General features: G+C 35.9%; 1 protein-coding gene across 2 annotated transcripts in view; it reads left to right on the forward strand.

Moving 5' to 3' along the window:
• Positions 1–898: 898 nt before the first annotated feature.
• The window catches only part of LOC127959725 (TBC1 domain family member 23), a 32,141-nt gene continuing 10,314 nt past the window's right edge, over positions 899–22,725 (forward strand). For both annotated transcript variants that reach the window (XM_052559052.1, XM_052559053.1), the window contains exons 1-3: positions 899–1,042; positions 21,809–21,923; positions 22,398–22,503. In XM_052559052.1, coding sequence (XP_052415012.1) covers positions 1,005–1,042; positions 21,809–21,923; positions 22,398–22,503 — 259 coding nt within the window. In that variant the 5' untranslated portion in view covers positions 899–1,004. The remainder of the gene's footprint in view (positions 1,043–21,808; positions 21,924–22,397; positions 22,504–22,725) is intronic.

A 22,725-nucleotide genomic window follows, 5' to 3' on the forward strand; every position in this document is an offset into this window, starting at 1 on the left:
GGTATTAATCTTATACATCTTTGTGGAAGCCAGTGTTTCAATTTCTGAATAATTCTGAGACTTAAAATGACAAAAACAAGGCACTGACCAATACTTCTCCATTTGTATGGGCTCTTTAGAGTTCTTTTCACAAATGTGTTGGGTCTTAGCAGGCACAAGTGCTTCCCGTAAGATCCTGCGAGGAGGGCATGTGTCCTCACTTTTTGCCAGGGTAAACAAATCTATTGAAATCAGTAAGTGAGTATTTGCACGCAACTCTTGACATCAAAAGTATAAAAAAACTCATGAGCCGTGTTGATAGAAGCCTAACTTGAAGTTGATTTCTCCTCATTGCTAAAATGTATTTGTAGAGTAGTCAGATGTTATTTATACAACATGCATTATATATATATATATATATATATATATATATATATATATATATATATATATATATATATATATATATATATATATATATATATATATATATATTTGGATGGATGGATGGATGGATGGATGATATAATAAATATTTACAAATCCTTTCAAAAACCCTTCAAAGGTTAAAGTATGATGGAGCAGCTACTGATGATGCAAGAAATGGGCAAAATAGTAGCAATTTTGTCTTGTAATAATGTAGTACTTTTCACAATAAATTACTTTTATTAGGCTAATTAAATACTCTACATTCAACAAGAAGTCTTCTATTTTATTTATTCCAAACCAAATTCAACAGCAAGAGGACTAGGAAACATGCACAACAAAAATTAACGATTGTTTTATTTAGGAAGCAGGCAACAAGTGTCATACTAATAAGTGTCGAAACGAGCGGGTTTAGAACGCTTATTTTTAAATTATTAAGCTAAAAATCTCGCTCTTGTAGAATACACAGTTTCGCGTACTAGGTTCTACGCATAGACTGTATGGTTCTACGTCGCGTCTAGACTTGCGCTAAGCGCGTGCGTGTAGTCGTAGCGACGAGACGCTGTTATTTACGGTTTGACGTGGACCGTCACCACAGCAATGGCGGATGCTGTAGGGGAAGTGCTTGAAGGCAGCTGGTAAGAAAACTCCACTGATCATGTTTATCGCAGAACCATTCACAGTTTCCAGACTTGATATTGTTTTTGGAACTTGATGTCCGTTAAAGAAAGCCTGATAATGTTGCTGAAATGCTTTTACACGACTGCCGTTGCTGGTTGACAGCGAAGCTGTGCTAAACAGCTAGTTTGACTAGCTAAAGCAGCCAGCTGTTTTCCAGACCTTTTCAGCTGTTTGACATTGTCATTTTATTCATATTGTGATCTGTATTGTACGCATTTAAGCGATTAAATGACGTTGTGTTTGAGTAGAAGTTGGTGGTTAAAGCAGCTTTTGCTTGATGTTAGCGTAGCTTTTTCATTACCACTTCACTATGGCCAATATTTTCAGTAACGAGTCATATTTTTAATTATCTACTGAAATAGCTAAATTGAGTGGTGGATTACTTTACTGTGATTTATTTATTTATTTAACGAAATATATGTTAGATAATACTCTTTGTAGTAATTTCTTCGAGGACTGTTCCAGTTATGTATTGAACAGGAAAGTTGAATCGAGTATTATCATCAGAGACTCCTCCTAGGTTAATTGTTTTGTTTTTTGGAATGGATGAGTGTGTTTGCTTTTGACAGCCGAACTAAACTGACAACTTATTGACGTCATTTTCTTCTTTCTTTCTTTCTTTTTTTCATTGTGCTTTATTGTTTAGGTTTAGAAATAAATGCAACAGAACTATTCTGAAAAGTATTCTGAATCTTGTTACCATTTGTAACCGTCTTTTACCTGCAAAGCACTCTTTTTCCTCATAATCTACTTGTTTAAACGGTTTTGCTTAACATTCTAGAGAGAAACTGCACAATGACAATATGTTTGTCAAATATTGTTTTAATATTAAATTTTAAGTTGAGTGGTTTTTCTACAAAAAGAAGAGGTTAACACACAGAAATCACAAAGACACACCTCTTTTTGTGTGCATTTGTGTCCTCTCCCTCTTCTGTTGAATATGGACCTTCCTGTTTTCACAGACAATGACCAAAAAGGACAAATGATCCCATAGGAGAGATAAGTGGAGCAAAGTGTGAGGGTGACGTATATTTCAGTCTGTAATATCAAAGTCCATTAGCTAAGATAGCGCTTTAAACGTTCTTTAGCTCCTGTTTTACCTAAAAAAAAGAAAGAAAGAATATGTTGGCTCTTAATATTCCAATCTCATTATTAAGACATTCAGCCAAAATATCTGTATGTGGCATTTTTCTCACCCCAGTTTGGAATGCTTGGTATGGCTGTTTGTTCGACAGCTTGGATCTTATTTCCTAAGAGTATGTCAGGAATTTAGAATGACGGTGAAACCCACTATCTAATCATCAATAATCAGCTTAATTTGTATTACAATTTGGGCTTCTTGATGTGTTTAACTAATTCCATTGATGTAAATAAATGTCACTGTAGTCATGCTCTCAGGGTGGATCACAGATTATTAGACATTGCGAGAATGTGTCTAAATAATCAGTTGAATGGGTAGAAAATATATATAATATGCAAAAAAAATATAATAATTACGAAATGAAAGAAAATCAGTTGGTCTTTATACATATTAAATGTTTGGTGCTTTTTAATTGTTAATTATTGTGTGCATGAAAGAATTGGAGTGTTTGTGGTGTGTTTGAATGAGTGATGCACATTGTTTGATTCCAGAACAGTTGTTTTCAGCACGTGTGTGTGTGTGTGTGTGTGTGTAGAGAGAGAGTGGGGCTTTGTCTGAGGATTTTTTTTCATGGTGGCATAGCAGATGGTAAAGAGGCCTCAGAGGATTTATTTCTGTTTTACCTCAGCTAAAAATGCAATTTAGTGCAAGTGAGTGCTTTCCCTCTCTCTCTCTCTCTCTCTCTCTCTCTCTCTCTCTCTCCTTAAAATCCCCATGCCAAGTTCTTAGCATGTTTTGCCAGTGTCTAGACTGTTTGAGTTTGTAGTATCTTCGAGAGAAACTGGAGGAGAGTGGAGTGCTGAATAGCAGTGCCTGAGCATTTGATCAAGGAGTACCTGAGCATTTGATCAAGCTGTGCCCCTTTTGACTGAATATTGCTCTTGAATTCTCAACAATGCGTGTTCTTTGCACAGCCATGTCACCTGTTGTCCACAAACACACTTTTTTTTTGTTGTGGCAATATTAATCTCTGAATAGCTGCTTGGCATATTGCTTATAAATGATTCATGTCACCGTCTGTTCACGCTGAATGCTTCTTGTTATCTGCCTAAGCTGTTTTTTATTGTTTATGCACATTGTTTTTATTCTTATTTAATAAGTTTTCCCAACATCTCTGACAGCCAGTTGCAGTGCAAGAAGTGGTCATTCACCTGAAAAATACAGATTTTACATGTGATGATAATGACTGTTCAAATTGTTTTCTGCTTCTAATCTAATATGTTGTGCTTAGGCATGGGCCGATTACAGGTTTCAAGGTATACCGTGATTTGAAAATATCATGGTTTAAAAACCAATTATATTTTTAGGGATGCACGATATTGGATTTTGGCCGATATTCGATATGCCGATATTTTCTAAATAATTTTGGCCGATGCCGATACCGATATCGATATATATACAAATATATACTGATATATTTACAAATATATATACTGATATATTTAAACTTTAATTTTACTGAAGAGAAATCCATGTATCTCTTCTGTACTGATTCTACCATAAATTTATTATTTTACAAATGTAGACAGACATTCACATCTGAAAAACAGGTCAATTATTTCACTTGGAGAATATCGGTTTGGCTCATCGGCAGAAATATTCATATCGGCCGATACCGATAATGGTCATTTTAAGCTTTTATCGGCCGATACCGATATTGTGCCGATATTATCGTGCATCCCTATATTATACCGTTCCTGCAGTATGCGCTGTTTTCCATGTCTCCTCGAAGACTGAGAGTAGGAAACACTGACCCCTCCTCCTCCTGTTGGTACGAGTGAGCAGTCAGACACGTGTGTGTGTGTGTGTGTGTGGGATGGCCTGGGTACACTCAGGGGGGCAGGGTTTAAATTTTTTTTTTGAAACACCCCTGGGCGCTGTCATTGGCTAGCGGACCCCCACCTGCTGTTAGCATTCCATTGACTCCCTTTCATTTTGGCGTCACTTTGACAGCGAATAACTTTACATCTGAGGTGTTTAAAGACTCAATTTGTCCATTAATTATTTCTAAAGATACATGAAAATTTATAAAAGGCCCCATTACCTTGTATCTTACCTTATGGCCCCGTAGAAGCAGTTTTTTTTAAATTGGCTAATGATTGTGTCATAACCTGCGACTCTTTGTTGCACAGTAGAGAAATTACCGTATGGACAGGAGGAGAAGCTCGCAGGGAATATTTTACTGTCTATGAGGCAATCGGGGGGACATGGAGGCATGAAGTCAAGGGAGAAGCCCATAGAGAGTCCATAAAAGACACGGGACAAAATTATTTAACAACGTCTGAAAGATTTGGTGGGTGATTCAGATTTCTCTTGGCACAGCGATTAGAAGACTTACAATTGTCAGTAGGGCTGTAACGATATGCGATATGAAATCGAAATCGCCATATGAAGGTCCACAAACCTGTATCGCGATGTGAGAAGGCAGAATCGTGACACCCTTCCTGTCCAGATCCAATGCTACCACATTTTTTAATTACTATAAGTACTAGGGCTGCACGATATTGGGAAAAAAATGACATTGAGATATTTTATTTTTCTGCAATTATATATTGCGATATTTTTTCTTAGAAACAAAAATGGGGTGAGCACACTTACATTCTCATTTTAAATTATTTAAACATCGACACCATCGTGTAAATTGATTAATATGCGCGAGGGAGAGAGAGCAAGACCGCGCTCGTGTTGTTTGAAGATGGCTCGCTCTCTCTCTGTCTCTCTCGCGCGCGCTCTCTCTCTCTGTCTCTCTCGCGCGCGCTCTCTCTCTCTGTCTCTCTCGCGCGCGCTCTCTCTCTCTCTGTCTCTCTCGTGCGCGCTCTCTCTCTCTCTGTCTCTCTCGCGCGCGCTCTCTCTCTCTCTGTCTCTCTCGCGCGCGCTCTCTCTCTCTGTCTCTCTCTCGCGCGCTCTCTCTGTCTCTCTCTCGCGCGCGCGCTCTCTCTGTCTCTCTTTCGCGCGCGCGCGCTCTCTCTGTCTCTCTCTCGCGCGCGCGCTCTCTGTCTCTCTGTCTCTCTCTCGCGGGCGCTCTCTCTGTCTCTCTCTCGTACGCGCTCTCGCTGTCTCTCTCGCTCCCTCTCTCTGCCCTGTTAAACTTGCATGTGGTTTTCACTCCTGTCAATGATAAACTTTCACTCTATGATGGTTAAGCTGTGCAATTAATCCACAAATCACATTCGTCAAGGGCCCGGGGAGCAGCTGCACTCAAAAAAAAAAGTTGTTGAACGAACTTAAAAAAAATTGAATAAACTTTTCCACGAAATTTAATTACATTTTCCAAACAATATCGAATTAGTTTGAAATGATTTGTAGTAATCTTGTTGTACAAACTTAAATTATTTTAGTCAAGACAACAAAAAGAAAATTGGTCCATTCTACTAGATAAAGTTTTGCCATGCCTAATAGAGAAAGTTGTGTCAGGTTAACTACTCTGAATTTTGTCATGCCTACTATATAAAATAATGCCATGTTAACTACATTCAATTTGGTCATGTCTACTATATCTAACAATGCAATGTCAACTACAAACATTTTTGTCCTACCTACTAGAAAAAATTTAAATCATTACACTTATCTAACTTGATTCTACAGTTACTTCCAAATGAAAGTGAAATACATGTTCTATTACATTAAAACCTATTTACTGTATACCTATAGTCTACTCCTGTGAAGAAAGTCAATATGTTAAAAGTCAGTCCATTTAGTAAAAATCTGTATTTAAAACATGAGCACATTTAACCTTGAGTGTCTTCTTAAAACTGCAAATATGGCAATTAAACATGCTCACTAAGTTAAAGGAACACTCCACCGTTTTTTGAAATAGGGCTTATTCACATTATTTCCTACATTTAGATAGGTGGGCAAATGCATTTTTGTGTCAGTGCATGCATTGTTTTAGTTTGACTGGGTCGGCGTTAGCTTAGCTTAGCACAATGAATGGAATCCTTTGTTGCCAGCTAGCATGGCCGGAGTAAAAGTGATAAAAAAATAAATAAAACCCACCTAATTACTTCTTGTGGCCTGCGTATTCACAACGAGTACAAATAGCGATCCAGATTAACACTAGGCGATTTCCTAGGCAGATACTGACTTGGGACTATATTATGGGGAAGCACTGCTACTTCGGCGCAGAGAATCACGCAACACATGAAAACATCAACTCTATGTGAATACAGGTATAATATGGGTCGATCTATACATGCGTCATGATTAAAATAATCACTTACTCTGTGGACAGCTGTCCATTTGGTCCATTCGGCGTGGGGCGTTTTTTCCAGTTCACTTTGTCACACCGGAAAAAAAAAAACGAGTACTGCAGAATGGATCAGCGCCGTGAAATCCTCTGTAGATGTGACGCTCATCTTGATCTGACGTGTTGAGCCTGGTCATCAATGGCAAAAACATGTCCCACTCTCTACAGCACAGACACTCTATTTCCGTCGGTTATAGATTGGCATATTCCCCCACATTCACACCACCAGTTCATGTTGGCTCTCATCCTCACGTCCTCAGGCTGTTGAGCAAACGCAACCTCCTCCTGTCGTTCTATTTCCAAAGCACGCAGCTCGTCTTCTGTAAACTCTGGTTCAAATAGGTATGGTTCTGGTTCTTGACTGTCTGAGAAGTCACCCTCTTCGTCTCTCTCAAAATCAGCCATGTTCATCGCCATTCGTGTACTGTAAGGAAAATAACCAGGCAGCTACTATTCACGCCGGTATGTTGACGGAAGTCGTGGGATTTCATGTGTTGCGTGATTCTCTGCGCCGAAGTAGCAGTGCTTCGCCTAAGCAGCAGTGCTTCGCCTGTGCTTCCCCATAATATAGTCCCAAGTCAATATCTGCCTAGGAAATCGCCTAGTGTTAATCTGGATCGCTATTTGTACTCGTTGTGAATACGCAGGCCACAAGAAGTAATTAGGTGTTTTTTTTTTTTTTATCACTTTTACTCAGGCCATGCTAGCTGGCAACAAAGAATTCCATTCATTGTGCTAAGCTAAGCTAACGCCGACCCAGTCAAACTAAAACAATGCATGCACTGACTCAAAAATGCATTTGCCCACCTATCTAAATGTAGGAAATAATGTGAATAAGCCCTATTTCAAAAAACGGTGGAGTGTTCCTTTAAGAAATGACAATGCAAATAAAACATGAGCATATAACAAAATGTTATTTTATTTTGTTTTCTTAAACATGAGATTAAATGTGATTGAGAGACTTAATCACCTCTGCTCATCATGCAAAAATTCAGATACAACAAAAACACATGAGCATACAAGGAAATAAAACAGCATTCACAAAGGGATCCTCAAACAGCACACCCAAGTGAAGAGTTTTGTTTTCTGCGCCTGTGCTTTGTCAGACAATTTACACAAGTTCAGCTCGAGAATCATTTTTTGGAGCACCTTAAAGGGTAATGGATCTCCTATGGATGAGTAAGATTTAAAGAGTATATTTGTCCAAGTAGCATGGCTGTAGCCAATGCTACATTACCTAAACCAGAAAGCACCTCCACATCTTCCAGCACAATGCAGATATCTTCAGGGTCTTCTGTTGCATCAGCAAATTCATGCCTTCATCACAGAATCCCTAAAAGGTCGTCTTTATGTCCGCTTCGGTTCTTGCAGGGTCATCATCCTTTGGAAAAAAAAAATATATATAAAAATTGTAAATGTATGGCATATATATAAAAAAAAAAATTATACAGCATGTTTCTTTTTTTTTTTTTTTTAATGAAAACCCCAATACAAACATTAAGAAATGTGCACTCAGCTTATTTTAGACTTGTGGACCTCAATGGAATAGTTCTAAATCATTAATAAATAATGGTACAGTAGTGTAATAAAATGCTATAATGTGACACTGAAAATACACATATTTGGAGAGAAACAACAGTTATTTTTAGTGAACAACTCCACTTCCACAGCACATTCAAACCGCCACGAGCCATCTTAAAACAATGCTATGGCGTTCGGTCACCAGATCACAACCCAACTCAACACCTTTGGCAGACTGTGTTCCACTTTATAATGGAAAATACAGTGCCTCTGTCAATATCACAACAATGAATAACTATGCTACCTTAAAATCTCTAACTATCACTCAGTGACTGTTTGAAATTTTTAATTCATTTAGATTAATGACATTAACAAATTACATTTATAAATCCAGATATTCTCAAGAGCCATTGATACTTCGGTAACACTTTAGAATAATCTCCATTAGTTAATGTTAGTTAATTCATTAAGTAACATGAACAAACAATGAACAATACATTACTGTATTTATTCATCTTTGTTAATCTTAATGAAAATACAGTTATTCATTGTTAGTTCATGCTAATTCACAGTGTATTAACTAATGTTAACAAGCACAACTTTTGATTTGAATAATGTATTAGTAAATGTTGAAATTAACAAACTAAGATTCATAAATGCTGTAGAAGGATTGTTCTTGCTTAGATCATGTTAACTAATGCAGTTAACTAACATTAACTGATGGACCATTATTATAAAATGCTACCGATACTTATTTCAAATCAATATTACTTAACTTTAACCAAAACTGGGCACAATTAAAACAACTGCTGACAGCACACCCTTCCCTCATTCTCTGAAAACGGTTGAGTTACTGAGTACAAGCTTTTTTTCAATTTTCTTAAGAACAGCGCAGTCCTTGGCACCACCAAATTGGTGCAAATCTTTGCCAAAATACAGGTTTGTGTACTTTAATTTCATCTATAAAATCATTAGTCACTTTATTTTCAAACCAACATAGATGGATGCAATGCCATTCACCTAAACGAGCGCCTTGTAAAATATATTACTTTATTACTGAACAAACGGAATTACTTTGTATGTTAAAGGTATATATATATATATATTTTTTTTTTCTCTTTAAGTGTGACGTGACATACAGCCAAGTATGGTGACCCATACTCAGAATTCGTGCTCTGCTTTTAACCCATCCAAGGTGCACACACACACACACACACACACACACACACGGAGCAGTGGGCAGCCATTTATGCTGCGGCGCCCGGGGAGCAGTTGGGGGTTCGATGCCTTGCTCAACGGCACCTAAGTCGAGGTATTGAAGGTGGAGAGAGCTGTTCATGCACTCCCGCCACCCACAATTCCTGCCGGCCCAGGACTCTAACTCAAAACCTTTCGATTGGGAGTCCGACTCTCTAACCATTAGGCCACGACTACCCCGTGAAGCCTGGAATTAAACTGCTGTTTTTCATCAGGCCCAAAGTTTATTTTCCATTTCCGTCACTAATTAAAGGGATAGTTCACTTTCAAATTAAATTAGGTATGTTTTAGCTCAACTTAAGGGCATCCAAGATGTAGGTGTCTTTTGTTTTCGAAGTAGTTTACATTTTTATATTTTTAGGTCAAACCGTTCTTGTCTGTGTCTCACATAATGGAGGTCTATGGTCACCACCTCAAAGAGCATGCACAGAGAAGTCCAAATTAAAGAATTCCCCATCGTATGTACACATTGATGACCTAAGACACAAAACGAGCGGTTTGTGTAAGAAAATTAACAGTATTTATTTTGGTTTTATCTCCTGTACACAACCACGTCCAACTGATCTGAGTGTGCGAGTGCTTCTGGCTTAGTCTGCGCAAGCACGGAAAGCGCCGGAAGCGATCTCTCACGCGTGTACGTCACTCATTGTTTATTGTTTACCACACAATACACCACCAATCTGCACTGTCTGAAATATAATGCAGTAACTGTAATTATTTGTTTATAATGCACCCTATAATCGTTGCAATTACAATAAACACAACACATTACTCACTCTATTGACAGCGTGCCATTGGGTCCCTCTGGCATTGGACGTCGCCTCCAGTTTATACATGGCAAACTAAACGCAACGTGCAAAACGCTGCGGCTCAACAGCGGAGGAAACTCAGGATCTTCAGTCAGGCTGGTGTGTGATACGATAATGTCCTTGTTGTCGTCTTGTAGTTGTTCCATTCGTGACAACATATGTTCTCCAGTTCTGTTGGCATCTCACAACACTTGCTACTAAAACACCACCAATTTTTAAGAGATCTCGGTCTCTGAGGCTTGAAGACGTGCTGCCGCAGCGGATGATTCCATGATCGCTCTGGTTCAAATAAATATGGCTGTGACAAATTCAACATTGTCTGTTGATATATTGAAATCGTCTTCCATTGCAATTTCCTGTACATATAAATATGTTTAAATCTTCACAGTGTAAGTTAACACTTCGGAAATCTCTGTGTAAACCATGGACAGTAAGTGGAAACAATAAGTGCGCTTTCCGTGCTTGCGCAGACTAAGCCAGAGCGTGCACACGTCACACATCAGGAAGCACTCGCGCCCTCACATCAGTTGGACGTGGTTGTGTACAAGAGGTAAAAACGATATAAATACTGTTCTTTTTCTTACACAAACCGCTCGTTTCGTGTCTTGGGTCATCAATGTGTACTTACGGTGGGGAATTGTTTAATTTTGACTCCTCTGTGCATGCTCTTTGAGGTGGTGACCATAGACCTCCATTATATGGGTCACAGACAAGAACAGTTTGACCTAAAAATATCAAAATGGGAAATACTGCGGAAACAAAGACACCTACATTTTGGATGTTCTTGAGGTAAGCTAAAACATATCAAAATTTAATTTGAAAGTGAACCATCCCTTTAAGTTTTGGTTCCTTGCCACTGCCACCTTTGGCGAATGGGGATGCTTGACTGATTGCATAGATACTATTGGAAGAGAGTTGAACTGGATGATGACATCACTGAATAATCAATGAACTGACTTTTTCTTAAAAAAAAAACAAAACAAAAACTGTCTGTTTGTTATTGTCCTCTTGCATTATCGACAAACTATTTTCCTGTTTAATTATGCTGCTTTGACAATGTGTATTGTGTAAAGTACTACATAAATAAAGGTGAATCGAATTGACTATTAAGAACTGTGCTTATCAAACAGGATGATATCACGTAAACCTAAACCAGTGGCTGTGTGGAGTACAAAGGTTTAAAGAGAAGTTAACAGCAGTCATTTAATTCATATCGGAGCTTTACAATTTACTCAATATTTTAAAATTAAAAAAATGTACATTAACTCTTTACCCATCAGCAGTTTTTGACTCTATACTCACCAAATACTGCATCATATTCATCTTCATTCAGGTAGATGCATAGCCCCTTGAGAATGCACTCTTGCTTGGTCTCCATGGTGGCATTGTAAGAAAAGAGACAAAACATTTTTTTAAGTTCCGATATTCATACATTTGACACCCTTCAATACACATCTCTGAGCCATTATGCATTACAGAGCACGATATCAATAGCTTGTATTAAAAAGCAATATATAAAAAATAAAAAAAATTTAAAAAGAAAACTGAAGAAAAAAAAAAAATACTACCTGAGACACTGGCACCATCACATCTTGAATCTTTTTTCTAAACATTCCACCCTTTTTGGTAAACACTTTTAGCAGATCATCAGAGAACAGATCCAGTTTGGACATGAATTTTGGAGTGTAAAGGAAGGGTTGTGATCCGATGAAATTCATAATTTATCTGAAGACATAAGTTACAGAGGTCTTGTTTATGGGCAATTCAGCAAAGACAAAAAAGGTTAAAGTGCTACAAAGAAAACTAAATATTTAGTACAGGGTCAGGGTGACAACTTATTTATGACAGAAATCATTTTCGATTATTCCTCTTGATATATTAATCGCAAGTAACAGAATAACATTAACTTACACATACAAGCGCTTGGAGAAACAAAACGTTATTAGCTGCCTACACAGACCTAATGTCGGTCCATGACCATAACCTAGCTAGCAGAAGAAATGCAAAAACTCCACTTACAATTACTGAAGCAGCGAAATGTAGTACTTACGTCGCTAAAACACTATTTGTTGTTTAAGACGAGAGACTTCGTGAACGATGTGAATTCAGTCACGAGCACGTGAACTTAACAAGCGTGACTAATCTAAAGCCTTCGATTGGCTGCTGTGCGCTTTGATTGGCATCTCAATCGTTTTAACAATGACGAGCAATAAATTAAATATAGATGAGGAAGACCTAAAATATACATTTGAAACTTTGTCACCCTAACAACAGCTGAATACAGAGTAAGAATTTAAAATCCTAGGGGACAATTTGGCCATTTCTAATTATCGGGCGTGTCTTATGGCCCTGGTTTTATACATTAATTAATGGTACTGAAGGGTTTTCTGTTCTCTCTTGTTATGCGATGCTTCATTTTAACGTTATTTGATACTTTTAGTAAAAAAAGAAAGTCTGCACCACGTGCTGAATCCAGAAACCTAACATCAGCTACAAAAGACACACTTAAGAGCTATTTTCATACAGTGCTTATAGAAAAATAACTTTCTGGTATGCAACAAGATATTAAGAAAGCATATTTTAATTAGTTTGTTAATTAAATAAAATTAGATGGACGGTGATAGATAAGAAAAAAAAGGCCACTTACCCATCTCACATGTTCGCTGCTGAACAATCCATCTGCATCCGTTTCCGTTGATGACGTGCATCCGGTTAAGACGGACAAAAAATATTCTTGTTGACTCAATTTAAAAAAATGTTGTAAACCTAATTTTTTGAAAATTACATTGTTCATGTTAAATATAATTAAGTTGACACCATTTTTACAAAGAGTTATGTTGTATGTGCTCATTTTAATTAATTAAATTGAACAAAGAGCAAAAATCATTTTTTTGAGTGTGGCCCGTACAGTTAATGAATAACGGATCAACTACGACAGCCTACATCATACATGTACATTCATACATCGCGATATCGATTCTTTAACGACACATCGTGCAGCCCTAATAAGTACTATTTGAAGTTTACATTATAAAATATGTTTTGAAGGAGTCGATTAACGCGGATACGCGTTATGAGTGATTTTCTCCTGATAACCCCGAAAAGAACTTAAATTACACTTTCAGTTTTAATCGTACAGATAATAGCAATACATCAATCAAATCTGTAAAGGGTTTACTTTTTTTTTTTGGATACAGACATGACAACAAAATTTTGTGCACTTATAAAATAAAGATAACAAACAAGGTGTGCTGTCTGCAGCCTTTGTCTGCACTGATCGTCATGTACAAACACGTCATTAAAATGAACTGTAACTCCGTGAATACGCAACGAAGAGACATGAGAGAGATATCTATAGAAAGCTTGACATGTCTACTTTTAAACTAAACAAGTGCTGCCGAAAACAAATATTCTGTGATAAAGTAATCCATATGAAAACAAGGCGATGTCCATTTTTCACGTCTCCCTTCATTATATCTAATGTGACCACGCCCCCGCGCTGAATGCGCTATTCAGATTCAAACTGAAGTGCGCGGCTTGAATACGCCCATAACAGAAGAAAAAGCAGCGAGACCGTTCTTCAAGTTCTTTTTATTTTACTGTTTGCTTCGCGATGAGAGGAATAAGACATAATTCACCCCAAAAAGATGTGATGTGGTTGAGGATTTGAGAAATGGATTTCCTCAGAAATGGATAGTTCTCTATTCAGCAGAGATCATAAACATGAGTAAGTCTCTTTATATTTATTTATATACTTGTACTAGTTTTCATATAACGTGTAAACATTTTACTAGTTAGACTTTCCAAACTATAATTCCTGACTAAATGTATAATTAAGTGAAATATTATGAAATTTCAATAACAATATGCAATACTATATCATTCAAAAGCTTGATGAAAATTATATAAATGTAACAAATAAATGTAACTGTAACAAATGTAACAAAAAAATGGTGTTCTTCTAATTTATCCCCCCTAAAAAACCTGAAAAATATTCTCAGCACTTTTCAACATTAATAATAATAATAATAAGAAGAAGAAGAATGATGATAATAATAAGAATGTAAGGGTTACATTCTTTCTTGTAACCCTTCCCTCTCAGTCAAAGCTGACTGAGAGGCTCATTATGCAGGCCTTTTTCTTCTCAGGTGTAAATCACAATGATATTCATGATAGTTGACGCCTACTCTCATATGACTTTTACCAACAAAAAGTGTCTTAGAAAATTTAAATCAATATACTGTTTTCTGTAGGTGAGTAAACAAGATGATTTAAACATAATTTAGAAAGAAAAATTCTAGGCTACAAGCTACAGTTCTCAAAAATCCCGGGAACCGTTGTTCTTTATTTGTTTTTTGTTTTTGCCTTATTCAAGTGTTTTAAAATTTTTAGTTTAAGTCTGCGCAGTACGCTCAACCCCCAGGAAGTGCGTGCTTCTAATTGACTTCACTTGACTCCTCTGAATCCAATTGGGTCGCTGTGTCCATTTCTTTTACTGTCTATGGGTACACTTCACATTCAGTGTTCCTTTCCATCTCGCACACAGCCACGTCCGCTGAGCTTTAAAAAGTATAATCACTCTCAGACGAACGTGGACAGATGAGCTCGCATGCGCAGTACAACGTGATGCGAGGCTGTGCGCAAGCCCTCTTGATGACAAAAATAATGTAATGCTGACGGTGCGTGGATTGCCGAGGTATACTTTGGCCATTACGGATTTGGTAACCGGCCGTTTTTTGCCTTATTGTAACACTCTGTTCTGGATTTGCACAATCTGCGTTGCAATGCAGACATTTTCCAAAATGTCATTAATGTGAAAATATGAAGGGGTGCATCGATCAGATGCTCGGGATCTGTATCGGCTCCGATCTAGGCATTTTCTGTGGATTGGGTATTCTGTGTATACTATTGTGTTATTGTTGAGCTCCACGAAAGACACAGAAACATTATAAAGCACCAAAACTTTTTCAAGAACATATTTTAAGTGTTCTGAAGCAGCTCCATAGTAGTGTGAGGTACAGATAAATATTGAAGTCATTAATTTCTAGTTCACATAAACTCTTCTCTCTGCTGCAGCTGTCTGTCATCCTCCATTCAGAAATCAAACTGTGTGTCGCGTTCGGTTACTACAGTCAGAACGATGAAACTCTCTTCAAGAGCACAAAGTAAGTTAGGTTTAAAACTGTTCAAAGAAAAGGCTCAGTAAATTAACGCACAGATTTAATAGTCTGCGTATCAATATATCTTCCCTTTGTCTTAATGATGTCTGGTTTGCGAATTAATCGTTTGACTTGACCAGTTCTTCTTAGTGAACCAGTTCACCAAATCGGACTGAATCATTTGAACCGGTTAGCGTCTCCAGTAAGCATCAATCCACAATTTATTTACTTTTTAAGTGGCCAACACTCCCTCCAAGTCGAAATAAACCAATATTACGGAGTAATTCATTTACTCAAACAGTACACTGACTGTTGTGAAGAGAGAACTGAACATGAACTTGATCCGAGCAGCTATATGTGGACTCGGAGGACTGCGCAGCCTGTGCAATGTGAATTTCTGCGAAATCAGAGATTCTTAATAGTCTTTCTTGTTCAGTCCTATCTCTGATATGTGGCTGCCTTTTATTACTGTGCTATAGATTTAAAAGAAACGTCTTTTAGATTTCTATATAAATTATAGAGAGACCGATTATGGGTTTTTCTATTGCTGATGCCGATGTTTAGAGGTCAGGGTCAGCCGATGGCCGATATGTGCTGCCGATTTTTAGGGATGATATCTTAAAGTTTTCCCCTTCATTTGCATGATAAATAATATATAAATAATAAGTGGATGCACAACCTTTCTAAACTTACCATCATTTATTAAGCACTGACTTGAACCATCTCTCAAATCTTAATTTTGTGCACTGCACGGGATATGCCGGTTTAAAATTTTCCTGTTGCGGTTAATTTATAATGCTTCTATCACGGTATACGGTATTATCACGGTATTGAAATTTTGTTTTAAAAAAGTGGTCATAATACAGTATAACAGGTTAAATAACTTTTTTTCTTATAACAAAAATAACTAAACATTTAAAACAAAGCAGTACAGAAAAATATATAAAAGTTAAATGTTTTACACATTAAAGTGCAAAAGAACTATAAAAACCAATAGCTATCACTTTACAGTAAGACCTCATTAGTTAACCTTAGTTAATGCATTAACATTCAAGGCAAGTTTATTTATAGCACATTTCGTACACAATGGTAAAAAAAAAAAGTCATGAGGAAAATAATCACAAAAATCAAAAGCAGTTTAAGAACTTGAAAATGAAAATGATTTAAAAATTGACTTAAAATGAATTTAAGACAGTTTAAAAATAGAAAATGATTTTACATGAAATACAGTGCAATACATAAAATATATTGTAATCAGTTCGGACATCACATAGTGCTCATTCAATAAATGTACAACTAAACAATGAGCAATAGCTACATTTGCTATAGATGTTATTAATCTTTGTTAAAAAATACAAGTCTTAGTTCATGTTAGCTCATTAAATAACACAGTTGCAAATTTCAATGTGTTATTAAATATTGGAATACCTAAGATTAAAGAATGTTCAGAATATTTTTTTCATTGGCAGTTTATGTTAACTAATGAAGCCATAATGTATAGTGTGAATGAACAATAAAAGATCAAAACACTTTCAAACAATATCTAGGGCATTTGTAGTCCAGATAAAAAAAAAAAAAATGAATGTTTGAAGATAAATAGTCTATTAAGTCTAAATATTTCAGTAGTTAACTCTGTAATAAACACCATTAGGGCTGAAACGATTCCTCGAGTAACTCGAGTTACTCGATTACAAAAAATGATCGAGGCAAATTCCTCTGCCTCGAAGACTCTTTTAATTTATTTTAAATCTCACGTCAGGTTCTTTCGCAATGATTTTTTAATGTGACACATTGCGTTTACGTCACCCACAAAGTGGAAGGAGACGCAAGCGCTGCATCCGAGATACTGCAAGGAGTCAGCAGTGTTTTGATTAGAGCGCGCGGGCAAACGTGAAGAGAACGTTGTGGCGTGTGTCCATTGCAAGATAGAGCTGGCATACAACAACTAGGGCCATATGATTTCCGCGATGCAGAAAACGCGGAATCCAGTCATAAAAACGGAGTTTAACAGTTTAATGCGGAATGGCACGAAATTTGACAAATTGTGAATGAATTAATCAAAAATAGGTCATTGCACTTACATCAAATCAAATATGGACTAATATCTGTAAATATTAAGCCGGAACAGTCTATTTAAATATGAATCCTGCATGTTCTGCGTGTCTCTGTTAATGAAAGGAGCAGAAGCGCGAGTTCCTTTATCACACACACTGAAGCGCGCGTACTGTCTCACTAAATAAGGATGTGAACACATGAACAACATCTCCAGAACTGCACTGACAGTCACTTCATGAGCATTTGACCGTTGTCACATCACAATACAAAGAACTGTAAAGGTACGTCGACCCGTCAAAATAAAAGTCCGTTTTTTTTTAAGGTTTAATCACACAACATTTCTTCCATGTTTTATTTTTAATAGTAAATCCCCTTTGTTTACCAAAAAGTTAAGTTTGCTTAATTTTTAATAATTAAAAGATAAATTAAATTAATGTTTTATGTGTTTAATGTTTAATGTGCATCTCAGAAAATGCTTTATTTTAAACCCCAACTGAATGGCACTTAAATGAACTTAATTCATCTGTCAACTTTATTGTCATTGTTCACGAGTACAGACAGAGAAACAATGGGTAATAATTAAATGTTTATTTTTGATGTATGCAATGCATTTTATTCATTTAAAAAGTAAAAAAAAAATTCTAAAAAAGGAAACTTATTTGTTCATTTTAAGAGCCCCAGGAGTCTTATTTTCTCTCGCATAATTAATATTGCACTTTAATTAAGCAAAAACACATTTTATCCGATTACTCGATTAATCGATGGAATTTTTGGTAGAATACTCGATTACTAAAATATTCGATAGCTACAGCCCTAAACACCATAGGGAAAACACAAATCTGAATGGTTATTTGAGATTATTTTTATGTTTACAGGGGGTTGCATTTAGCACAATCTGCTGTCAGAGACTGAATGTGCTTTCATTCAGCGCGTCTCACGTGTTCCTCCATGTGCTTCTCATGCGCGCTTGTTTACATCAGAGCGCATGCGCTCTTTCAAGCAGCATACAGCAGTGTTGTGCATTTTAAGCAGCTGATGGGAATAATATTCTTAAAATGCAGTCCGAATTTGAAATAATTTATAATGTATATTTATTCACGGTATTTAGAAGTGCCCATGATAACAATATTGTGAATATTAATCACCCCAATATATCGCATTACCAAATACCGGCACAAGTCCACTGCACGGTATTAAAATAAAAAAGTTAACCAAACAAATCAATAAACTGAAAACAGGTAATATATATAAGTCAATAATTTCCATAAAAGTTTTAGAGCATTTATCAAGCAGAATTTTTCAAGTGTGTTGGAACATAAATGTAAACTTAAATATATATTTAAATACAATTTTATAAATAAAAATCAATTAAACTGAAAAATATAAAAATATATAAAAAATAAATAATAGTAGTGCTGCAAACACACTAGCAACCAGCAACATTTGTGTTTGGTATAAATGACACAGATCATCTAAAGTGCATTCTAATTTCAAACTTACATCACAGTCTGTTCATTATTAAAATAAAGTAAAGTCAACCAAACATATAAAAGGTTACACTGGTCAGTTTAAATAGGCCGTAGTATACCGGTCCACTCTGCTGTTATGCCAAGGACGTTTTTGCTCATGTGAAGAGGATGATCTTTTCCGTCTAGTTTACATATAAAAAATAAAAAATATTATAGTTTAACATTCAGATACATTGCGAATATGTAAACATTTGGATATGTGCAGAACGAGACGTGAGCAATAACCTCCAAATACTTTACATCCAAATCCGCACTCGCTCGTCCTCGTATGCAAGCACTCATGAACTCGATCTACTACACTGTAAATGCAAGATTTTTTAAAACAAATAGGCCTAGAGGAACACAAAAATTCAAAATTGAATATATTGCAGAACAGGATCAAACAAAAATGTAACGTTACTGGTCATAATACTTTAATTAAATGTTTGATGTGAAAAAAGCACTTCATTGACTGCGCAGCACAGCCACAAGCACCACAGTTACTTTTGGGATAATTGTATTTTTAATACTAGTGTTATTTGAAAACATTGCTTTTGCGTTTAAAATACAGCAACGAGCAACTCGAAACCATTTAAAGAGTCTCCTTGACTGGAAACCGTCAACAGAGTAAAATGATCTCCAACGCTCTCTTCATTTTATAATAATAATACCACTGCAGACGCATTTTGCAGCATTAAGGTTATTAATTGATCGTTCATTTAAACGACGATCGATCATGGAAATTATCGAATATTAACTTCCCTAAATGCAAATGTGTTGGATGGAAACATGGCTATTGTCTGCATGAAATCATGCTTCCGAATAAATGTGATTCACCATTCTGGGCAGCTCCAGGATACCTGTCTCTCCGAGCACGGTCCTGTCTGTGAGCGGTGGCAGAGTAACGTAGCCCTCAATCACGCTGCAGTGTTTGTGAAATCTGCCAACTTTTCCACCCCATTTACAGAGTGAAATTCTCTGACTACATTTATCTCCCAGGACTGTTGTTGAATCTTCCAAAAGTTTTGGCGTGGGGTCCTTCACATGCGGCAGCAGCAGTACTTTCCACCACACCAATAACACAGGGCTGGCCGCCAACGTGCCTGACTTTAAATCGGCGCTACTAAACACGGATATCGGCCGATGCCGATATATATATATATATATATATATATATATATATATATATATATATAAAAATGACAAATATTGGCCCGATATATCGGCCGACTGATATATCGGTCGACCACTAAAATGTTGTTTTTTCTATGTATTTTACTAAAATTCAGAGAGCAATGTAATTTTTTAGCAGATTTTAGACTTATTCACTTTTATTTGTAAATAAAAAATTTCAATAGATTTGATAAAATTGTGCTCCCATGATTTTTCTAGAATCTAGAGTATCTTTTGCTGCTGGATAATCTAGTTTATAATAATATTTTTGTAATTGTTTATGATTATGTATTTTTTAATGTTATTTTTCATTAAAATGAAGTTGTGTATATTTAGTAGATTGTGATTAACATGAGTGATGATCATGTCAACACAGAGAAGCATAGAAATTCTATATTGAATAAAAAAAACTGCTGGTATTGGATTGGATCGGCATCGGCAGATACTCAGAATTTTTGGGATTCTGAAAAAATGGTTTTGTTGCATCCCTACTGAAGACAGACGCACAGAGAAAAATTCTGTAGCAGGCAGATAACTCCCTGTTTATGATTCACAAACTACTGGAAAAAAATCCTCAATATTGATTTGGGAGTTTATATGAATATGTTTCGGAGGAGAAGCTGACTGTCTTCTGAAAAGTTTATGTGGTATAATTTCAAAGCTTGTCAACATTCTGTTTTTGCTTAAAATTGAGTTGTTGTTAATAAATTAAATTATATGTATGATTATTATATAACACAATTATATGAAATTATATAAATGAGATGTATATCAATTATATAACTAAAATTAAATAACTGTAATTACAGGTTTAGGTTAAATAAAGATGTTATTCTTTTTTTTTTTTTTTTTTTTTTTTTTTTTTTTTTTTTAGGAAACAAATCAAAGGAAAAAAGTAACTAATTCTACTGTTTCTAATAATCTGTATGTTGATCAAAAACAAAATATATTGTGTCCAGTGGGATTTTTTTATTTTTTATTTTATTTATTTTTTTATTAACTTTTGTTAAAATAATAAAAAAAACACACAGATTTCAGAGCTGTAACAACAATACCGTGAAACTGTGATCTTGTTCTTTAGGTTATCATACCATCAAAATCACATACCAGCCTATGCTGGTTGTGCTGATTGTTTTCATTGTGTCTAAGTCTTTTTTTTTTTCTCTCTCTCTCTTAGTTGAAGCTATTTTTCAATGTCAGAGTTATTTATTTACTAAATTTGTCCAGCATCAACTAAGGGTTTAAGAATTTAATAAGAATGATCTGCACTTACCCAAATACAACCTATTCTGTTACTGGTTAAATAGAATATGTTGCAGTATTTGCAATACTCACTTTATATAAACAGAAATTGTAGTTTTAATGTACACTGCCATTAAAATTTTTAAGGTCAGAGAATACATTTAATAAATAGTTTTTAGTAAGGGTGCATTAAATTGATAAAAAGTAAAGACATTTATAATGTGACATTTATAAATGAAAAATAAATGCTGTCCTTGTGTCTTTGTTTAATATTGATAATAATAGAAAGAGCAATGTTTTGCCATGACAGGAATAAATTACATTCAAATGAAATATTCACAATATATATATATATATTTTTTAACCATATATTTTGATTAAATACACAGCCTTGGTGATAATGAGACTTTTTTTTTCCCCAGTGTAGAATAATGTAGAAATTTACTGTAAAAAAAAAACAACAAAAAAAGTTTCGTAGTTCTGTGTAGGTAAAGCAAACATTTGCATTTGAACTTCCATGAGGTTAGAATCTGTCCTTGACTTCTTCTTAATGTAGTTCTAGTGATTTGATCACAGTGTCGTGTTCATTTATTGTGTGTGTGTTTTCTGAAGGACTCGTGATCTGGCTGACACACTTGACTCATCAGAATGTGATCTGGACAGTAACCAGGATGGTGTTATCCAGGTTCGAAACCTACCCCCACAACAGCGGGCCAATTTATGGATGGTAGGTATACTATGTGCGTGTGTGTGTGCGTGTTTGGAGATGAAATTGCTTGTCTAATTAGCCTGTGTAGCATCATGTGGAAATATTGACTTTCTGGATGAAAAAGCTTTGAAAAGATTGTGCGCTGTGTGTTGATGAGAGAGACAGAAAAAGCATTCATGCTTATGACAGAATACATAAAAGATCCATGCAGAGCTTTGTTTTAAAGGGTTACTTTTAGAGTCAACGGGTCCCGAAGGTGTTTTAGAGAGCCTCTGTATCGATTAGATGGCCATTAAGGAAACTGTAGTAGGCTTAAAGTGTAGGACCCTTTAAACGTACACCTCATGGAGATTGCATTAGCTTATATCACAGTGTACTTCAGGAGGAACTGCAGTTGCTTTCAATTTGCTCCTTTTCCCATACTTTTTTCCCCTTAATTTATTCCTAAATTTTAGTTTCTGGCTCTGACGTTGAACGTGTATGTGTTAACAGATTGCTTTGAACGTGTCTGGTAAAGGAGATAGTTTGTCCTCATGGGATGGGGCGTTGGACCTACCAGAACAGACGCTCATTCACAGCCGCAGTCAGCAGATCATTGGTGAATAACCTTTACTCACCTCATTTTCATTGTGCCATTTATGTGTTATAATGCACTACACATTTATAGCATATCAGTTCTATGAATGTGGAGTCTTACATTATAAGCCCACTGGTTATTCAGAACGTCCTGTGGCATTGTGCATTCCACAAGTTCACCTGCTGGAAAGAGTTTAATTGTAAAGCATGGCTTAATACTAAACTATATATATATATCAGGAGT

This window comes from Carassius gibelio, chromosome B6 (genome assembly GCF_023724105.1).
Source record: "Carassius gibelio isolate Cgi1373 ecotype wild population from Czech Republic chromosome B6, carGib1.2-hapl.c, whole genome shotgun sequence".
Lineage (NCBI taxonomy): Eukaryota > Metazoa > Chordata > Actinopteri > Cypriniformes > Cyprinidae > Carassius > Carassius gibelio.